This window comes from Vulpes lagopus, chromosome 1, assembly GCF_018345385.1.
Source record: "Vulpes lagopus strain Blue_001 chromosome 1, ASM1834538v1, whole genome shotgun sequence".
NCBI lineage: Eukaryota > Metazoa > Chordata > Mammalia > Carnivora > Canidae > Vulpes > Vulpes lagopus.
In genome coordinates this window covers 59,307,126-59,321,929 of record NC_054824.1, presented here as the reverse complement: position 1 = coordinate 59,321,929, position 14,804 = coordinate 59,307,126, and the positions used below count along the sequence as shown (strand labels likewise).

Sequence of the window (14,804 nt, the reverse complement as noted above, 5' to 3'; positions counted from 1 at the left end):
CATGTGGAGAAAAACTGAAGGTACCATCAGGAGGGAAGAAGCCTCCTTGTGGGGAAGCTTGAATACTTCTACTAATTCCAGAGCTTCGGAGATCGAGGAAATTGAAAAGACTCAGGACACACTCCTGTCATCCATAACAGTAGCTTTTCTGATGGCAGAAATGAAAGCTTACAGACAATGACACCATGTATTCTCAGATAAATTCAGTGTTGAGGAAAATGGGCAGCTATCGCAGCTAAGTCCAAAACTGATAGTAAAAATCAGGCATTAATAAGGATAATATTTAGATAGTATTTTTTAAAGATTCATTTATTTCAGAGAGAGAGATAGAGAGCGCGCGCATGAGAATGGGGGAGGGGCAGAGGAAGAGAGAATCTCAAGCAGACTACCCCCTGAGCATGGAGCAGATGTGGGGCTCGATCCCACCACCCCGAGATCATGACTTAAGCCAAAATCAAGAGTCAGAGGCTTAACCTGTTGAACTACCCAGGCACCACTAGATAGAATTTTAAATACAGAGAAAGAACTTTGATAGACATTATCTCATTTAATCTCCATGACAGCTTATTGGAGTATAGATGCCACTATAGCTTCTGTTTTGCCAGGAGAAAATCAGGGCTCAGAGACCTTTAGAGACTTGACCTAAGTCACAGAGTGAAAGAGCAGGAGAGTCAGCCCTCAGCCTCAAGTCTTTCAGTTCCACATGTGCTTTCCTCACTATGCTTTTGTCATAGGAGTCTCCCCATATCAGAAACAGACTTTGCTATAGAGCCTGCTGGATATCATCCTCGGAGGGAGTTTTATCACTTTGGTCTTTCCAGGCGACACATGGGGGACAGAACACCAGCAATCCTTACTAAATACCCAATGTTCATGCTTTATAAAGGTCAGAGTGCCGAAAATAAAGTGAAGTTCCTGCCAGAAATAACAGTGGGAACAGTACCCCTCCTACTTTTGTAAATCCAAATTTTATTCTAGGGATTTTAAATCTGAATTTTATTCTAGAGATTAAGAATGTGCATATTAATAAAATCTTAAAACCTTAAAGTACGTATTTTTATATGTGGGACAGGGAAACCGAGGCTGCTTGAATGATGCCTAACAATACATCCTATCTTGCCAGAGTTGGAAAGGTTGATGTCAAATGTGATTTATTTTAACTTCAGATAGTTCAGGTCAAAACAATTTACTTGAGAAACCAAGAACAAAGAGAAAAGAGAAAGAGCTCCCATCATATTTCTCATCGAATGTGTGAGTCTAAAGCTAATTTTTTAAATCTCTTTACTGCTCAATTTAATAATGAAAGGCTTTCGTACAAAGCTAATAGTGTTCTCATTTTCTTTTGGGCTCTATTCCAAACTGTTGTTAACAATTATATTTTTTTATTTTGTGGAAAAATATTCTAGATTTTCTAATTGACATTAGTATCTGGAGAGAAAGCCTGGGTATTTCTTGCACAGTGCATATACCCATTTTCTAAAAAAATGTAGTATTATGTTTTAATGAATGGGCACCTTTCTTTAGAGGAACAGTATTTCTAGTAGAATTTTTTATAGATTTTATTTATTCATGAGAGACACACAGAGAGAGGCAGAGACACAGGCAGAGGGAAAAGCAGGTTCCTTGCAGGGAGCCTGATGCGAGACTTGATTCCAGGACCCCGAGATCATGACCTGAGCTTGAAGGCAGAGACGCTCAACCACTGAGCCACCCAGGCGTCCCTCTAATAGAATTGTTAAAGATATTTTGGAATTTTCAAGTTTGCCTCATGTGTAGCAGAATCAGAATTTTGAAGCTGGAAATCCATGGAGAAGACTTAGTTAAATTGTGTCATTTTACTGACCAGGAATGTGGGGGCCAGGGAGAGGAAGGGACTCCGTGTGGTTGCCCTGCTCACTCAGGACAGTGCTGTTGACCAGAACTCACATCCCTGGCTGATAGTCCAATGCTCTAGAATCGCTTTCTCCTGCTACGCTGCCAATAGAGCTGACATTTTTTTTTTTTATCTGTTATTGCTGTCCATGGCCCTTGTGATCTGAAGAAGAAAAATGCTACCCTCCAATTATCTCCTCCTCCCTTGCTCTTTCCTCTTTTACCCTAAAATTAAATCCTTATGAAGAGACTGAATAGATTTTTGCCCTGGATCTGTGACAGCACCATCTCTCTTGACCAGTCATCAACTCTTTTGGTCCACATCTGGAGTAGACTCAGTAGACTATATTCCCAGGCTGGGAATAACAGGACTGGGGTTTTGTTCGTGGCAGGCAGAGAACTTCCACTGTTTGAGGAGGAGCTGCCACTGGACTACTACTTGTCTTGCAGCACACTGAGAGGACTGGGCTTGCTCTCTCTCTCTCTCTCTCTCTTTTTTTTTTTTTTTTTTTGGTCATCAAAACAAGTAGCTCTTCTCAGACACCTTAATACATAATTAGGTGTGTCTGTTTACACTTGGGAGACAGAGGGCTTCATGTCCTAAAGCAATACTGGGAATCTGGGAGCAGCCACAAACAGATGTTGAAAATGTCCATTTGTGACGAGTTTATTACTATAGCACCAGAAGTAAACATTGAGGATGAAACCCCTCTGAAGGGGTGGGTGTGTGTATTGAGAGGAGAATGTTATCGGGCAGAGTAGAAAGTGAAAGGAGGTCCTATTTTTTTTTTTTTCTTCTATTTGCTCTAGTATTTGTTTATCTCCGACAACAAGGAAAAGTTCACTATTTGGCTTTGGCTGTTTGAAGGCTTTTGCCAAATGCTTAACAATCTGTAGGGTTTGATTTTTCTCAAAAAAACCACTTTGAGAACAAGGCTCTATGTAACTAAGATGTGTTTGTTTTTGTTTAAATCACTCAGAAGAGAAATCATCTCTTGTCCATTGTTAAAAGAGAGGTTTCAATCAAAGGAAAATTCTACATATTCTAAAATATACAAACAGCTCTTTGAAACTGATGCCAAATCAAACTCTAAAAAGGACGTTTTTCTTGCAGAAGTTTTGAGTTAATTCCGTGTGCAAGTCTTGAGTAGAAAAACTCTGAGACAGTCAGAGGAATGAGTTACTGTTAGCACTACATTTGGATTCGGAAGTTCTATGAGGAGCATTGTCCCAGGACAGTATGGAGTCTCTTGTGCGTGGTTTTAGGCTAAACTCTAGAAACAAAGCAAAAGAAACTTTTCGAAGTGAATTCATTTTGAAGTTAAATAAAAGTTCTAGTTGGTTTTATGATGTTACTGGATCTGGATCTCCAATGTGAGAAGGCATGCCTGTCATCACTTTATAAAAAAATTCAATTGAGATGTTCCCCTGTTGTTAAAGAAATACCATCCTTTCCCCATCAGGATTTCTATTAGGATGAAAAATCTTTAGATGCTAATGAGACAAGCCCAGTGGGGAAAAGGGACACAGATTGGGAAACTCAACAACTTCATCGAGGCCATGGCACTAAATGACTACATCCTTGGTATGTTTTTTTTTGCCTGAGCTTCATTATCAGTTGGTATCTGTCAGGCTACCTCACAGGAGGTAAAACCAGAGGTACGTAAAAGCAGGGACAACTTAAAAGCAGTGTGTGAATTTGAGATGTTCTTTTGTATTTATTACTTTTGAGAGTCACTGTTGATATGGCACAAGATAGTCTGCTTGGGCCGAAAAAAAGCAAAAAAGAGTTTTTGTTTTTTAGGATAGGGGAACAAACCGGGAACAGGTTAGAACAAGAGAGACACCCCAAAACTGGTGGCCAGGGCAAAGTTATGGATCTGGAACGAACAACCTAAGGCCTTGGGGTCCCAGTAAGCACAGGGATGGTAGGTCAGGAAAAGCAATTGGCTAAAGATGGACGGGCAGAAATCAGAAGGCGTACACAGCCCACAATTAGAGAATTGGTCACCATCTCATTTTCCTCACACATGCACTTAAACACTTTGTGTGTCACTCTGAGAAGAGCCACGGTGCATTTACAGATAAGCAGGACAGAGCCTGTTCTCAAGGAATTTATGGGCTAGTGGCAGTGATAAAGTAGTGGTAGCTCCTCTGCTTGTGCCAGCTTTAAGAGAGATATGAGTGGAGAAGTCAGGGCAGAAGAAGGAGAGAGAAGTCCCAGTGGGCTAAAGCAGGGTCATGAGCAGAATCCTTGAAGCAGAAGGGGATTGTGAGGTAGACTTTAAAGGCTGCTTAGAATTTCAAGGGCCTGAGATAGGGTGGGGGTGGGGATACTGAGGCCTGAGGGAATCATGTAAACCCAGGACATGAGGGAAATGTGGGGGGCAGGGGGTAGTCCAGAAAATGGAAGAGCATCCAGTTTGCCTGGATTGTAGAGTTGATGAAGAAGTGGAGTGAGAGACAAGACCAGAAAGGTAAGTTGGGCCAAGACTGTCATTCCAGCAGATGTTTTATCATGAATGTGTCTGGAGAGATCTAGAAATGTGCGCAGAGATCTAGAAATGAGTAAGAAGCATGGCACAAACTCGCAGAACAGGTAGGCAGCAGTGAGCAAGGAAGATCCTGTGGGACCAGTAAGTTGGACAAGATAAGGATTCAGGAACCTAGATAAGCCATGTGGGCAGAAGATCCAACACATACACAATTGTGAGTCTTGACTCTAAGGCAACCTTCTGTCCCAGCCAGGAAGCCACCTTGTATCTTCCTCCTGGGGCAGGAACCCATCCCAGGGTATGACCAGCCCAGGCCTGCTCCGGGAAGCAGGTCAGTGTGTAGATCTCACTGTAGAGGGAGAGAGGGCAAACAGAGGCTAGGATATAGTTGGAGGCTCAAGCCTGTGGCTTTGATCCTTGATACTAATATGGATTGTGTTAAACCCGTCATAGCTGTACCCCTTGGAGCTGACACAGACTGAATAGTACTTCGGTGATCTGGTTCAAACTCTGGGTCTTGAGGCATTGGGTGGTTTGAGTTAGGTGCTTTAAGGTCCAGGGTAACCTCAGGGCTGTTGGGACATAGCAGGGTGCCAAGCCTTTGGAGGGGAATTCTTTCCATGAGAGACACAGAGGGAGAGAGGCAGAGACATAGGATGAGGAAGAAGCAGGCTCCCTGTGGGGACCCTGATTCAGGACTCCATCCCAGGATCCCTGGATCAAGCCCTGAGCCAAAGGCAAATGCTCAACTACTGAGCCACTCAGGTGCCCCAGGAGAGGAATTCTATTTGAAAAAGCTGGAGCTCCAAGCTTCTCAGGTTTTAAGTGATATTGCCTGGGGCTGACCCTTCTCCTGGACCTCTCTGGCTCCCCCTTGACTGGATCAGTGCTAGATTGAGGGGAGCAGAGCTCTTCCTACTTTAGAAGGCTGAGAATTGAAGCTTAAGCTGAAAGGACAGCATGTGCATTTGGGGTATGGTGGAATGTGGTCCTTGAGGCTGTGATTTGCTGTCCTTGCTTTTTTACAGAAGAGTTCAGTTGGCCCGGAGGTGGGGGTTGGGGTTGGATACAAGGGGACTTTGAGATAATGATCCTCAACTCATGTCTTTTCTAGTTTGGACCCAATCTTTTCAATTTTTTCCCCCTCTGGCCCCACTAGTTCACATGGTACTGGTAGGAAGGAATGCCCTTCTGAGATGGAGATGTTTGCTACTTGCTGTGTCCTTTTGCCAGTTGTCACTGACAAGAGTCTTAACTGATGAGAGTACCCGATGAACAGAAAATGCGATTGGCCCAAGATTTCTTAGAACATCAGTGGCAAAGACAACATGAGAACCTGGGGGCTGAGTCAAGTGTGGCAAATAGGTGGCACATTTCACCTCCCATCTGCATCCTCATCCCCATCTCCATCCCTATCCCCATCCTCATCCCCAGGGCTCTCTTTGATCATTGATCAGGCCCCTTTTCATGACAGCCCGTCAGGCGGGCTAGGCCAAGCAGTTAGGATTGGCACAAAAGGGACACTGATTCCCTGCATGTGGAGGAGGCCGGGGCAGCTGAGCCCCATGGGTCTGGGGCCAGGTCCCGGCCACCCAGTAGTGGTCTGTCACTTTGAGGAAATCACTTCGCTTCTCTGAGCTTCAGTTGGTCATCTGCAAGTGTGGAGTCGGTGACATTGTCTACCTCTCAGGGCCTTCGGGAGGATTCAGTGCAATCATGCAGGTAGACGCACTTCAATGAACATCCTCTGCAGGTCAGAGCCGTCTCCTCTCCTTGTCTGGTTAGCCAGTCTTTCCTCTTAGTAAAACTGGCAGCAGCAAGGGATACCATGAATATTCAGTTGCTTATAGGATTCCTCTGGTTGGAGCGAGCAAAGACTGCTCTGGTGAGCAACAACCAGTGTGGGTTCCCAGCCCATCATCAAGGATCCTGGAGTCACAGCATTCCTACACAATGGGTTCAGGCTTGCTCCCAAAACTCCAGAAAAACGCTCCTCAGATTTTTCCACTGAAGTACCCCAAAGTCAAAGGAAACTCCAGGGCACCTTGACTGCTCCTGCTCTCCCCCAATCTATTGACATAACCCCAAACAACCCCAGCTCCTGCAAGGAGAGCATTTTCAGGTCTCTTGTTTTATCTTAAAATTTCATGTGAATTCTACTCCATAAAATGCCTGTTTTCTTTTTTGTTGTTGTTTCAGTATAAAAATAAGTTTTTAACTCACTGATGTCAGTTATATGTCCCCTCTTTAAAAACCCTCCCCCATTTGTTCCCTTCTTGTATTTCATGCCCTCCTATCAGCCGGGCTTTGGTGTCTAATATATAACATCTCAACCAGTTCATAAATTTCTGCTTTTAATATAGTCTGAGTTACCACTAGCACAGGCCACAGGAAAATACCAGGCCGTCCCCTCTGCATTCAGGCTTTTTTGAAAGATTTACTTAGGAACAATTTATCATTTAGTTGCAATTTTTAAAATAATCTTAATTGGCCACATATGTTATCAAATAAGAGCTGGTCGCGGAGCCTCCGCCTCCCTCCCCATCGCCCCCCCACCCCACCCCCCGCGTGCGCATGCGCACCGCATCCTGCCAGGATGTCCTGAATTATGCCACTCTAGGCAGATCCCATCACAGGAAAGCCTCCCCCTGATTGGAGATAAGATTACTGATATTGAAGCTGTTATTTTTAGGAGGGGAAGACTTGCTGCTTTTAAACCTCTTTCCCTCTTTTTTCCTAGTTTGTCCTCTCTTAATTGTGGCTCCATGTTTTGGTAGCCATAAGTCATTAGTGGTTTTTAATTTCTCTGAAACTGAAATAAGGTCTGAAAGGGTGGATTTGTCCCTTTTTTCCTTCCCATTTTTTTTTTTTTTTTTCTGGCTAATCGGAGGAACGCAACCACATCTGAAGCCACTTGGCTCATTATGAATTTCATGGAAACTGATTCTCTGAAAGTGTTTCCATATGTGTGTTCCCAATATATCCCATCCTCTCTAAATGGGAGCACAGACGTGTGCATGGGCTGGAAATGGCTTCAGGATGTGACAGAGCAGTCATATGACTGCCACGGCACCGTGGGTGGCCCCTTCTGAAAGACACGGTGTCCTGGGTGCTGGCCTCCTTCCTGCAGCGGATCTGGTTTCAAAGACTACCCACCCTTCCTAGCCCTTAAAAAGTTCTTAATCAAGGCCTAGCAAGAAGATCTCTCTCATTTTTCCTCCGTTCCTCTCCCCCCCAACCCTCTGGTTCCTTACTCTCCCTCCCTATGTGCATACGCGTCCACTCCCACATCTCCCACCGCCTGCCTCCTTTCCCTTCAAAAGAGGAAATACATTATTCCAACAATATCCTCAAAATTTGGGTGGGTTTAAGGAATGGTTGGAGTTTCTGGAAACTGCCAGGTTGTTGTTTTTTTTTTTCCCCCCCTCTCTCTTTCCTTCGGCATAGCATACTTTCTTAGACTTAGGATCAGCTGGTCTTTGAGAATTTGTGAGCATGCAGTGGAAAAGTACAATTCATTACAACACGGAAAATAAATATTTATCCTGGATAGTTGAGGCACTTTTCCTCTCTTTTGCAAAACTATGGAGTTTGCTAGTCTGACCTTTCATTATCTTAAAAAAATTGGTTTCACATTCTCTTTTTTGCTGGTTGTTTCTTCTCTATGGTATGATCCATTACACTTCTCCCATAGAGGGTATATTTTTCCAATTATTATCTAATGTGATTCTAAGTAAAACTAATTTAGTGATAAAAACTTGGTCATTTTAGTGTGAGGGGACAAATTCAGGGAAATCAAGAAAATTAATGTGAAGATCCCTTAAAACCTCAATGTGGAAAATGCAAAGTACTATTCTGCATATAGCCTAAACTCATTTTTGGATAATATTTACATAACATTCCTGCTTCTGTCATGTTGCCTGTTTGAGACTATGCTAGTAATTCATCTGTGTAGCACGTTTTGGGGAAGTACCCATCTTTTCTCAGCACCGTAATATGTGCTACGTAGGATCTAAAAGGATACATGGTTTTTATTCTTTTTTTTTTTTAAAGATTTTATTTATTCATGAGAGACACAGAGAGAGAGAGATGCAGAGACACAGGCAGAGGGAGAAGCAGGCTCCATGTAGGGAGCCCAATGCGGGACTCAGTCTTGGGATTCCAGGATCAGGCCCTGGACTGAAGGCAGATGCTCAAACCCTGAGCCCTCCAGGTGCCCCATGGTTCTTATTCTTAATTTGCTTTACCTTTAGTTGGAAAGTGAAAATACTTCTCTAGAAGCAATGATTATACTTTAAAATTCTTGGGAGTAAAATTCACATACAAAAATGTTCAAGAGGTTTATGATAAAGAAAAGATAATGAGGATTTGTAGAGTGGGAATTTCCGTGTATTGGTGAGCTTTAAAGAGAGGTCCTGCCCCACCTTGGTCTGGCAGAGAGAAGAGAGGTGGCCAAGAGTCTGGGGAGAGCCTGAGCAAAGCTCCAGGGAGGGTCCTGAGTGTATGTTCTGCCACGAAGAGGAGGGCTCCTACTGAGGAGCAGGGAGACATGACCTTGGAAAAGGAGAACAGATGATGCTGCCTGTACGCCAGTGGCCTCCTCCTCGTCCTCCCCCCCTTCATGGCAGAGGTGCTCAGTCATATCTTGTGGAAAGCGGCTGACCTGTGCCTGGGTGGGGATGGCAGCCTCTGGTTTTAGGGCTCTATCCCCTACGTGGCCTGAAACGGTGGTGTGTAAGCGGGAGATTTTTCCCTGTCCTGCTGTGTTTCCACAGAATGCAGATCTGAGGCAACTCAAGGCAGAGCCTCCGCAGTTTCCCACCAGCATGCTGTGTCAGGGCGGCGGAAGCAGAAGCACTACCTTTTAATTTCGTGATGTCACTCATCTCTACCTAGTCTGCAGGCTTCCCATTTCTTCCATCTATAAAGGTCATCTCTGATTCTTGATGACTGTCACGTACTTGCTCTCTATACTAGGCCAGAAATTCAGACAGAGTGTGCGTTTTACCCTCTGTTACCTTTACTACCTTCTCTATTTTTTAAAAAATATTTTATTTATTTATTCATGAGAGACACACACAGAGAGGCAGAGACAGAAACAGGCTCCATGCAGGGAGCCCGACAGACTCGATCCTGGGTCTCCAGGATCACACCCTGGGCTGAAGGCAGGTGCAGGTGCTAAACTGCTGAGCCACCCGGGTTGCCCTTTACTATCTTCTCTAAATAAATAACACCACTTTAGTGGCAGCGGTTGACCTGAGATCCTGTGGAAGACAAGTGTGGTAACTCACCTTCCCGCAGGCCATGCATTTGTGGCCTGGCCCTCTTGCTCCTTCTTCTCCACATGGCTCCCATCATGGACTTATACACAAATATTGGCTCTAAGGATACTGGGAACAATACCAGTGGCAAAACAGAGGTATCTGTTCACTAGTGGTGATTGTCTGAAACGTGAGGTCAAGTGATGTAATGATGCTTGGGAAGAGCTTTGAGCACTCTTTAAAGAGTTTTACAAGGATATGTAGTTTGGAGTGGTACTGGAATACATGTTAGGTTTGATGTCATTGCTTTAATGCTTATTCTATTTTTTTAATGTGTCAAAAATGTACCAACTATCATACCGAATTCCTGACCCCTAGACTAATTTTCTTTTTCATTCATTTTATCCATTCATTCATTTATGTACACTAAAAAGCAAAACCCAAAGAACTTAAGCTCCTACAGTGTAGAAGGGCTATGGGAGGAAAAGAAATCAGTGACCTTTACCACCCCAAGCTCACTTTATAGTTGGGAGGTAACAGGCTAAGAAACAGCTAATAATTCAGTAAAGCAGTGACTCTTAAGGGCCCAATAGATAATGGAAAGAAAATGCTATTGGAACAAGAGAGAAATAGGAAAGAGCAGTTGGGGCAGGGCAGCCAATGCTGTTGTGGAAGGGAAAGAAGATTCTTTAAGGAAAGCAGCTCTGTGGTGATCTTGAGTTATTATACGTTCCCCATAGAAGGAATGCCGTGAATGGGTCAATAAAAAATTCTTGGGCTTTATTTGAGATTTTGTCGAAGCAATAACTCTTACCATTTAAAAGGTCCCAATGAAGCTTTGAAGTTAACACCTCATTGGGGAGAGGTATGATGGCTTTTCATTCTGTACATATATGCCCTCACATTACAGAGTGGGGCAGGGGACTGTGTGTGTGCCAGCACAGTTCCACCTGGCCTCGGGGCCCGTCTTCCTTTGCTGTGGCTGACCTGCCTCCTCAGCTGGGATGTGTAAATCCCGCTGTGGAGAGGGCACGATGCGTGGGTCCAGTGTTTCCCAGCTGACCGCCCCAAATACCAAGTACCCAGTGTTTTATTACTCCAAAACTCCTGCTTTCTCTCATTCTAGAGATCGCCTTGCCCATTCTCTACCAATCTTGATTTCCTGAGGGCCTACTTACTGAGAAGATGTATGTGAAAGTGCTAGGTAAAGGTGTCAAGTAGTGTTGTGATTAAGGACCAGAGGGGGGACAGATCAATGATTAGACAAATCTCTGCCCTCGGCAGCCCATTCTTTAGTTAACCAAACATGACCCAAGCTCACTAATGCTAGAAAACAGTGTGTAAGAGATGCCAGCGGGGGATTGCAGGCCACAGGACCTGAAAAATCAGAGGTTCTCTTTTATTTCCCCCTTATCTTTTTTGGTTCCACTCCTTCCACCACGCTTTCTACTTGCTCTGAATATCCAGGAAACCCAGTGGGTAAACAGAGGCTGTTTCCTTTTTCCCCATAGACCTTGGGAGGAAGAGACCAGATTTTTTTTTTTTACTTTTAATATTGATTCTATTTATATTTGAGCTTCATGGACATTTTATTGATATATTCTCCCTGTGTATATTAGGTTTTGCTGCTGCTGTGTTAATGAGCAACGTTCTTACAGCTCTCTTTAGGAGAGCTGCGATCCGTTGCATGCTATCTGACTGTGGCCAGAGGTACAGATAGCAGATCCGGAATGAAATGCGTCTATAGGAAACCAGCAGGTCCTCAGGGAATCAAACCCTTCACCTAGGTCTCATTCACATTATGCCATGAGTAACTGAACTAATTGCCCATGATTTAGCATATTAGATCCAACAAGACCTCAAAGAGTTGTCAGTATATCCCAAAGATAGTCACTCTCACCAGGCAACACATAGGCACCAGAAGAGCCTACTTAAATATTTTTAGACAAAGTTAGATTTTTAAGGCAAGAAATACATGGACCTGGAATAAGATTGCAAAGAGGTCAGAAGTCATGGCTCTGCATCTTGCAGGCTGCGTGATTTTGTAGTATACATGGCTCCCCTTTTCTGGATCTCAGCTCCCCTGTTAATGCTTTAGATTAGAATTGATTATCAACGTGGCGAATGAGGAATTTGGGCCTTTCTTTCAAATACCCCAGCCAGCAGAAGCAGGGCAAATGGGTGCTGTAGGGAATCTGGGGGACATAGTCTAAAACTTTATAAGTACAAAATTTTGTTAAAGTCACTTTTTGTTTGTTTACCTAAAAATTCATCCGAGTGTTGTATTCCCTTCCATATAATATCATATTATTATACCATATCCCCTGTGTCCAAGTTGAGTAAAACCAGACCTTTGGGAAGATGCACCATGTTTATCTTGGGCGTCAAGTAACTCCTGGCAGTACTGGCTTTATTTCAATCAGTACGATATAGTCAGGAGTTTTTAAACTGGCTCAGGGGAGCTCTGTGCTACCAGGCACATCACTGGGGCAGTTACTGAGTTTTGTTTTTTCACATTTATAAAATTAGCTTGAAGTGATAATACTTTAACTCTCCAGGCTTTTATCTTGACCTTTTTTTATAAATAGGTAATACATTTTGTTTACTTTAGTTGATAGAATGTCTAAGTCTGTTTTTTTTTTAAGATTGTAGTTGTAATGTGGCTACTTATGCAAGTATGCATAGTTTAATACACAATGTCAAGATTACCCAAGAAGGCCATCTAAAAGGGTACCTGAGTTCATGTACAAAACGGAGATTAAAACTTGTAGATATAACCTCGTTCAATGAAAGAAAATTTAATTATATCATTTGCCTCTGCAACAATTATCATAAACAAACTGAAGATTAGGAAGGGCTTTATTTTTGTCTTTCTAAGTTTAGAATCCCATCTCTTCATCTTGGATTGTTATATAAGGGATCTGCTGTGAACCTGTAACGAGTTGTTAATATTTCTTTATACAGAACACATTGCAGTATGTTTCAGAAACATTTCTTGGTAACACAAAATGGTTAAGGAAATTCCATAAAATTCTATTTTTTGTAAGTTATAAAAATGACTGTATAATCCATTTAAAGTCCACATCAGCTCTCTTTGCCCAGAAGGAGTTAATCCTCAAGACATTACAGTCTCAGATGACTAGAAGTGATTGGTCAGAATTCTGTAAGCCTAGCAGAAATTTGTTGCATTGTTTTCAATAAACCACAACCAGAGCTCATTAATTGAAAAATGAATGTCAATTTCCATTAGCTGGCATCTGTAAGCCAAAAAAATACAGTGATCCTGGCATGTGATGGGTAATAAAAACATCAGCAAAATGTATCAGGTAAAATAGAGAAGGTGAGGGGGTGTAGAAATGAATTCAAAACCATATTGGAGTTTACTGGCAGGGCCCCACTTCAAGGGTTTTAATGAGGCTTCTGCATCAAAATAAGGGAAACCACATGGAATTTTAATTATGACTACAGCATATTTTTAAGTACAAATACCCACAAGGATCTTTTTTTTCTTTTTTTCTTTTTTTTTTTTTTACATTGACAAGCCTATCTGCGTGAGCTCTGTGCTTCTGGGGGGGGGGGGGTGGGGCAAAACATTGAAGTTTTAAGTGTGACTTTTTTCTGTTTGAAATTCTTCACATTATTCTGGTTTCTCTCACATGATCTGAGCATTGAACTTAATCTGTACAGAAGTGGCCTGCCTATAACTATTAGCTCTGCCAACCCCAGTTCACCTAGCTGCTCTGCAACGAAAAGGCTGGCCAAGGAACATCTGTGGCCTCCACATCGTGCCTGTATGTCCTCTGGTTGTGGATTAAGCACGGGGCGCCAGAGATCTTGTATCTCATCTGCTCCCGATTGCATCCTGTCACCATCACTGCTTCCACATTCTAACAGTTGAGCTGGTTAGAGTTTTGTATTTGGGAGGGGTTTTAGGTAGCGGCCGGCCAAAGATGGGAGACTTTATAAAAAGCAGAGAGTAACTGCCCAGACTGTGTTAGTTTTGGTTTGTCATCTTGAAAGTGTTTGCTTCTGGTATTAGAAGCTGCTCACTAGCTTTTTACCCTCTTTTTATGGGCCTGCGGATTCCGGGGAAAATACCAATGAGGGGTGGGAACTTGTCTGCCTCCCCCTCCCCTTAAGGCTGTTGCTTCTCCTCCTGTCTTGGAGTTCACGGCGGTGATAGAATGGTTAGAGCTGGAAGGGAACTTAGAGCTCGTCCCCCTCATTTTACAGATGATGACACTGCCACCTCTGACTTCTGCCTCTGGCCTTCCACTCTCAGTAAGAAGAGCCAGGCAGGTGAGACTTTTCACGATTGCTGGGCTGGGCTGGGCGGGGCTGTCTGATTGGTAATGTCCGATTTTTGAGATAAAACAAACAACTTCTGTTAACTATATATTGCTTTTAAGTAGTCACCTTTGATTACAAATGCACATCATGGCACTTACGAAGATCACAGGCAGTGTGCATTTTAACAGAAATCAACAACTCTCAATCAGTACCTTTGGAGAAAAGCATTAGGATTATTCCTTTAATAAATACGGTAGTATCCAGCAAGGGCTAGACTAAATAGAAATGGGGCTGCAGAAGTACCTCCTGACCAGGGTCTTGAAGACGTACCAAGTGCTTTCCCTCACGGATAAAAACTGTAGGAAAAGCAAACATGTAAGAGGCAAAGAATTGGAAGATTTTAGATGTGACAAAATCTTAAGAACACTGGTATCATAAAAGGTCTTGTCATAATTTTAGAAAATCATAACCCAGTCTTTAAAGAGCACAACTCTGAAGTTTTTAGGCATTTCAGAAAACTGATTTCCATGTGCAGTGGTTTATGACTGTGGTTTTATAAGTTTAAGCACCAGAAATACCTATTAAGGAGGTATACTGTTAGCTTTAGAAGTTAAGGGACCTTATATTTGAGGGCAAACCCAGCTTTGCCTCCAGGTGCCACTTGGAATTAGCATAGAGCTAATTCTGTAGGAAGTGGCAGAGGATCCTGGTGAATGGACGCTGAGGCACTCCCTTACTTGGCACTGCTGGGCATGGAGCCTCACAGAAGCTACTGTTGGCACCCGGCCTGCGTGAGTCCCAGGTCACCCATGGAGACTCGTAAGGCAGTGATTCTTAGGTACTAAGCCTTCCCCCGACCTCCACTTTTAAAACCTAGTTATTTAGT

The 14,804-nt window shown here is 43.1% G+C and overlaps 1 protein-coding gene across 4 annotated transcripts in view; it reads left to right on the top strand.

Annotated features, from left to right (window-relative positions):
• RUNX2 (RUNX family transcription factor 2) overlaps positions 1–14,804 on the top strand; it is a 148,204-nt gene that overhangs the window by 104,188 nt on the left and 29,212 nt on the right. For 2 of the 4 annotated variants that reach the window (XM_041750747.1, XM_041750734.1), the window contains one exon: positions 13,862–13,927. The exons of the other annotated variants lie outside the window; for them this stretch is intronic. In XM_041750747.1, coding sequence (XP_041606681.1) covers positions 13,862–13,927 — 66 coding nt within the window. The remainder of the gene's footprint in view (positions 1–13,861; positions 13,928–14,804) is intronic. 4 annotated transcript variants of the gene reach the window in all.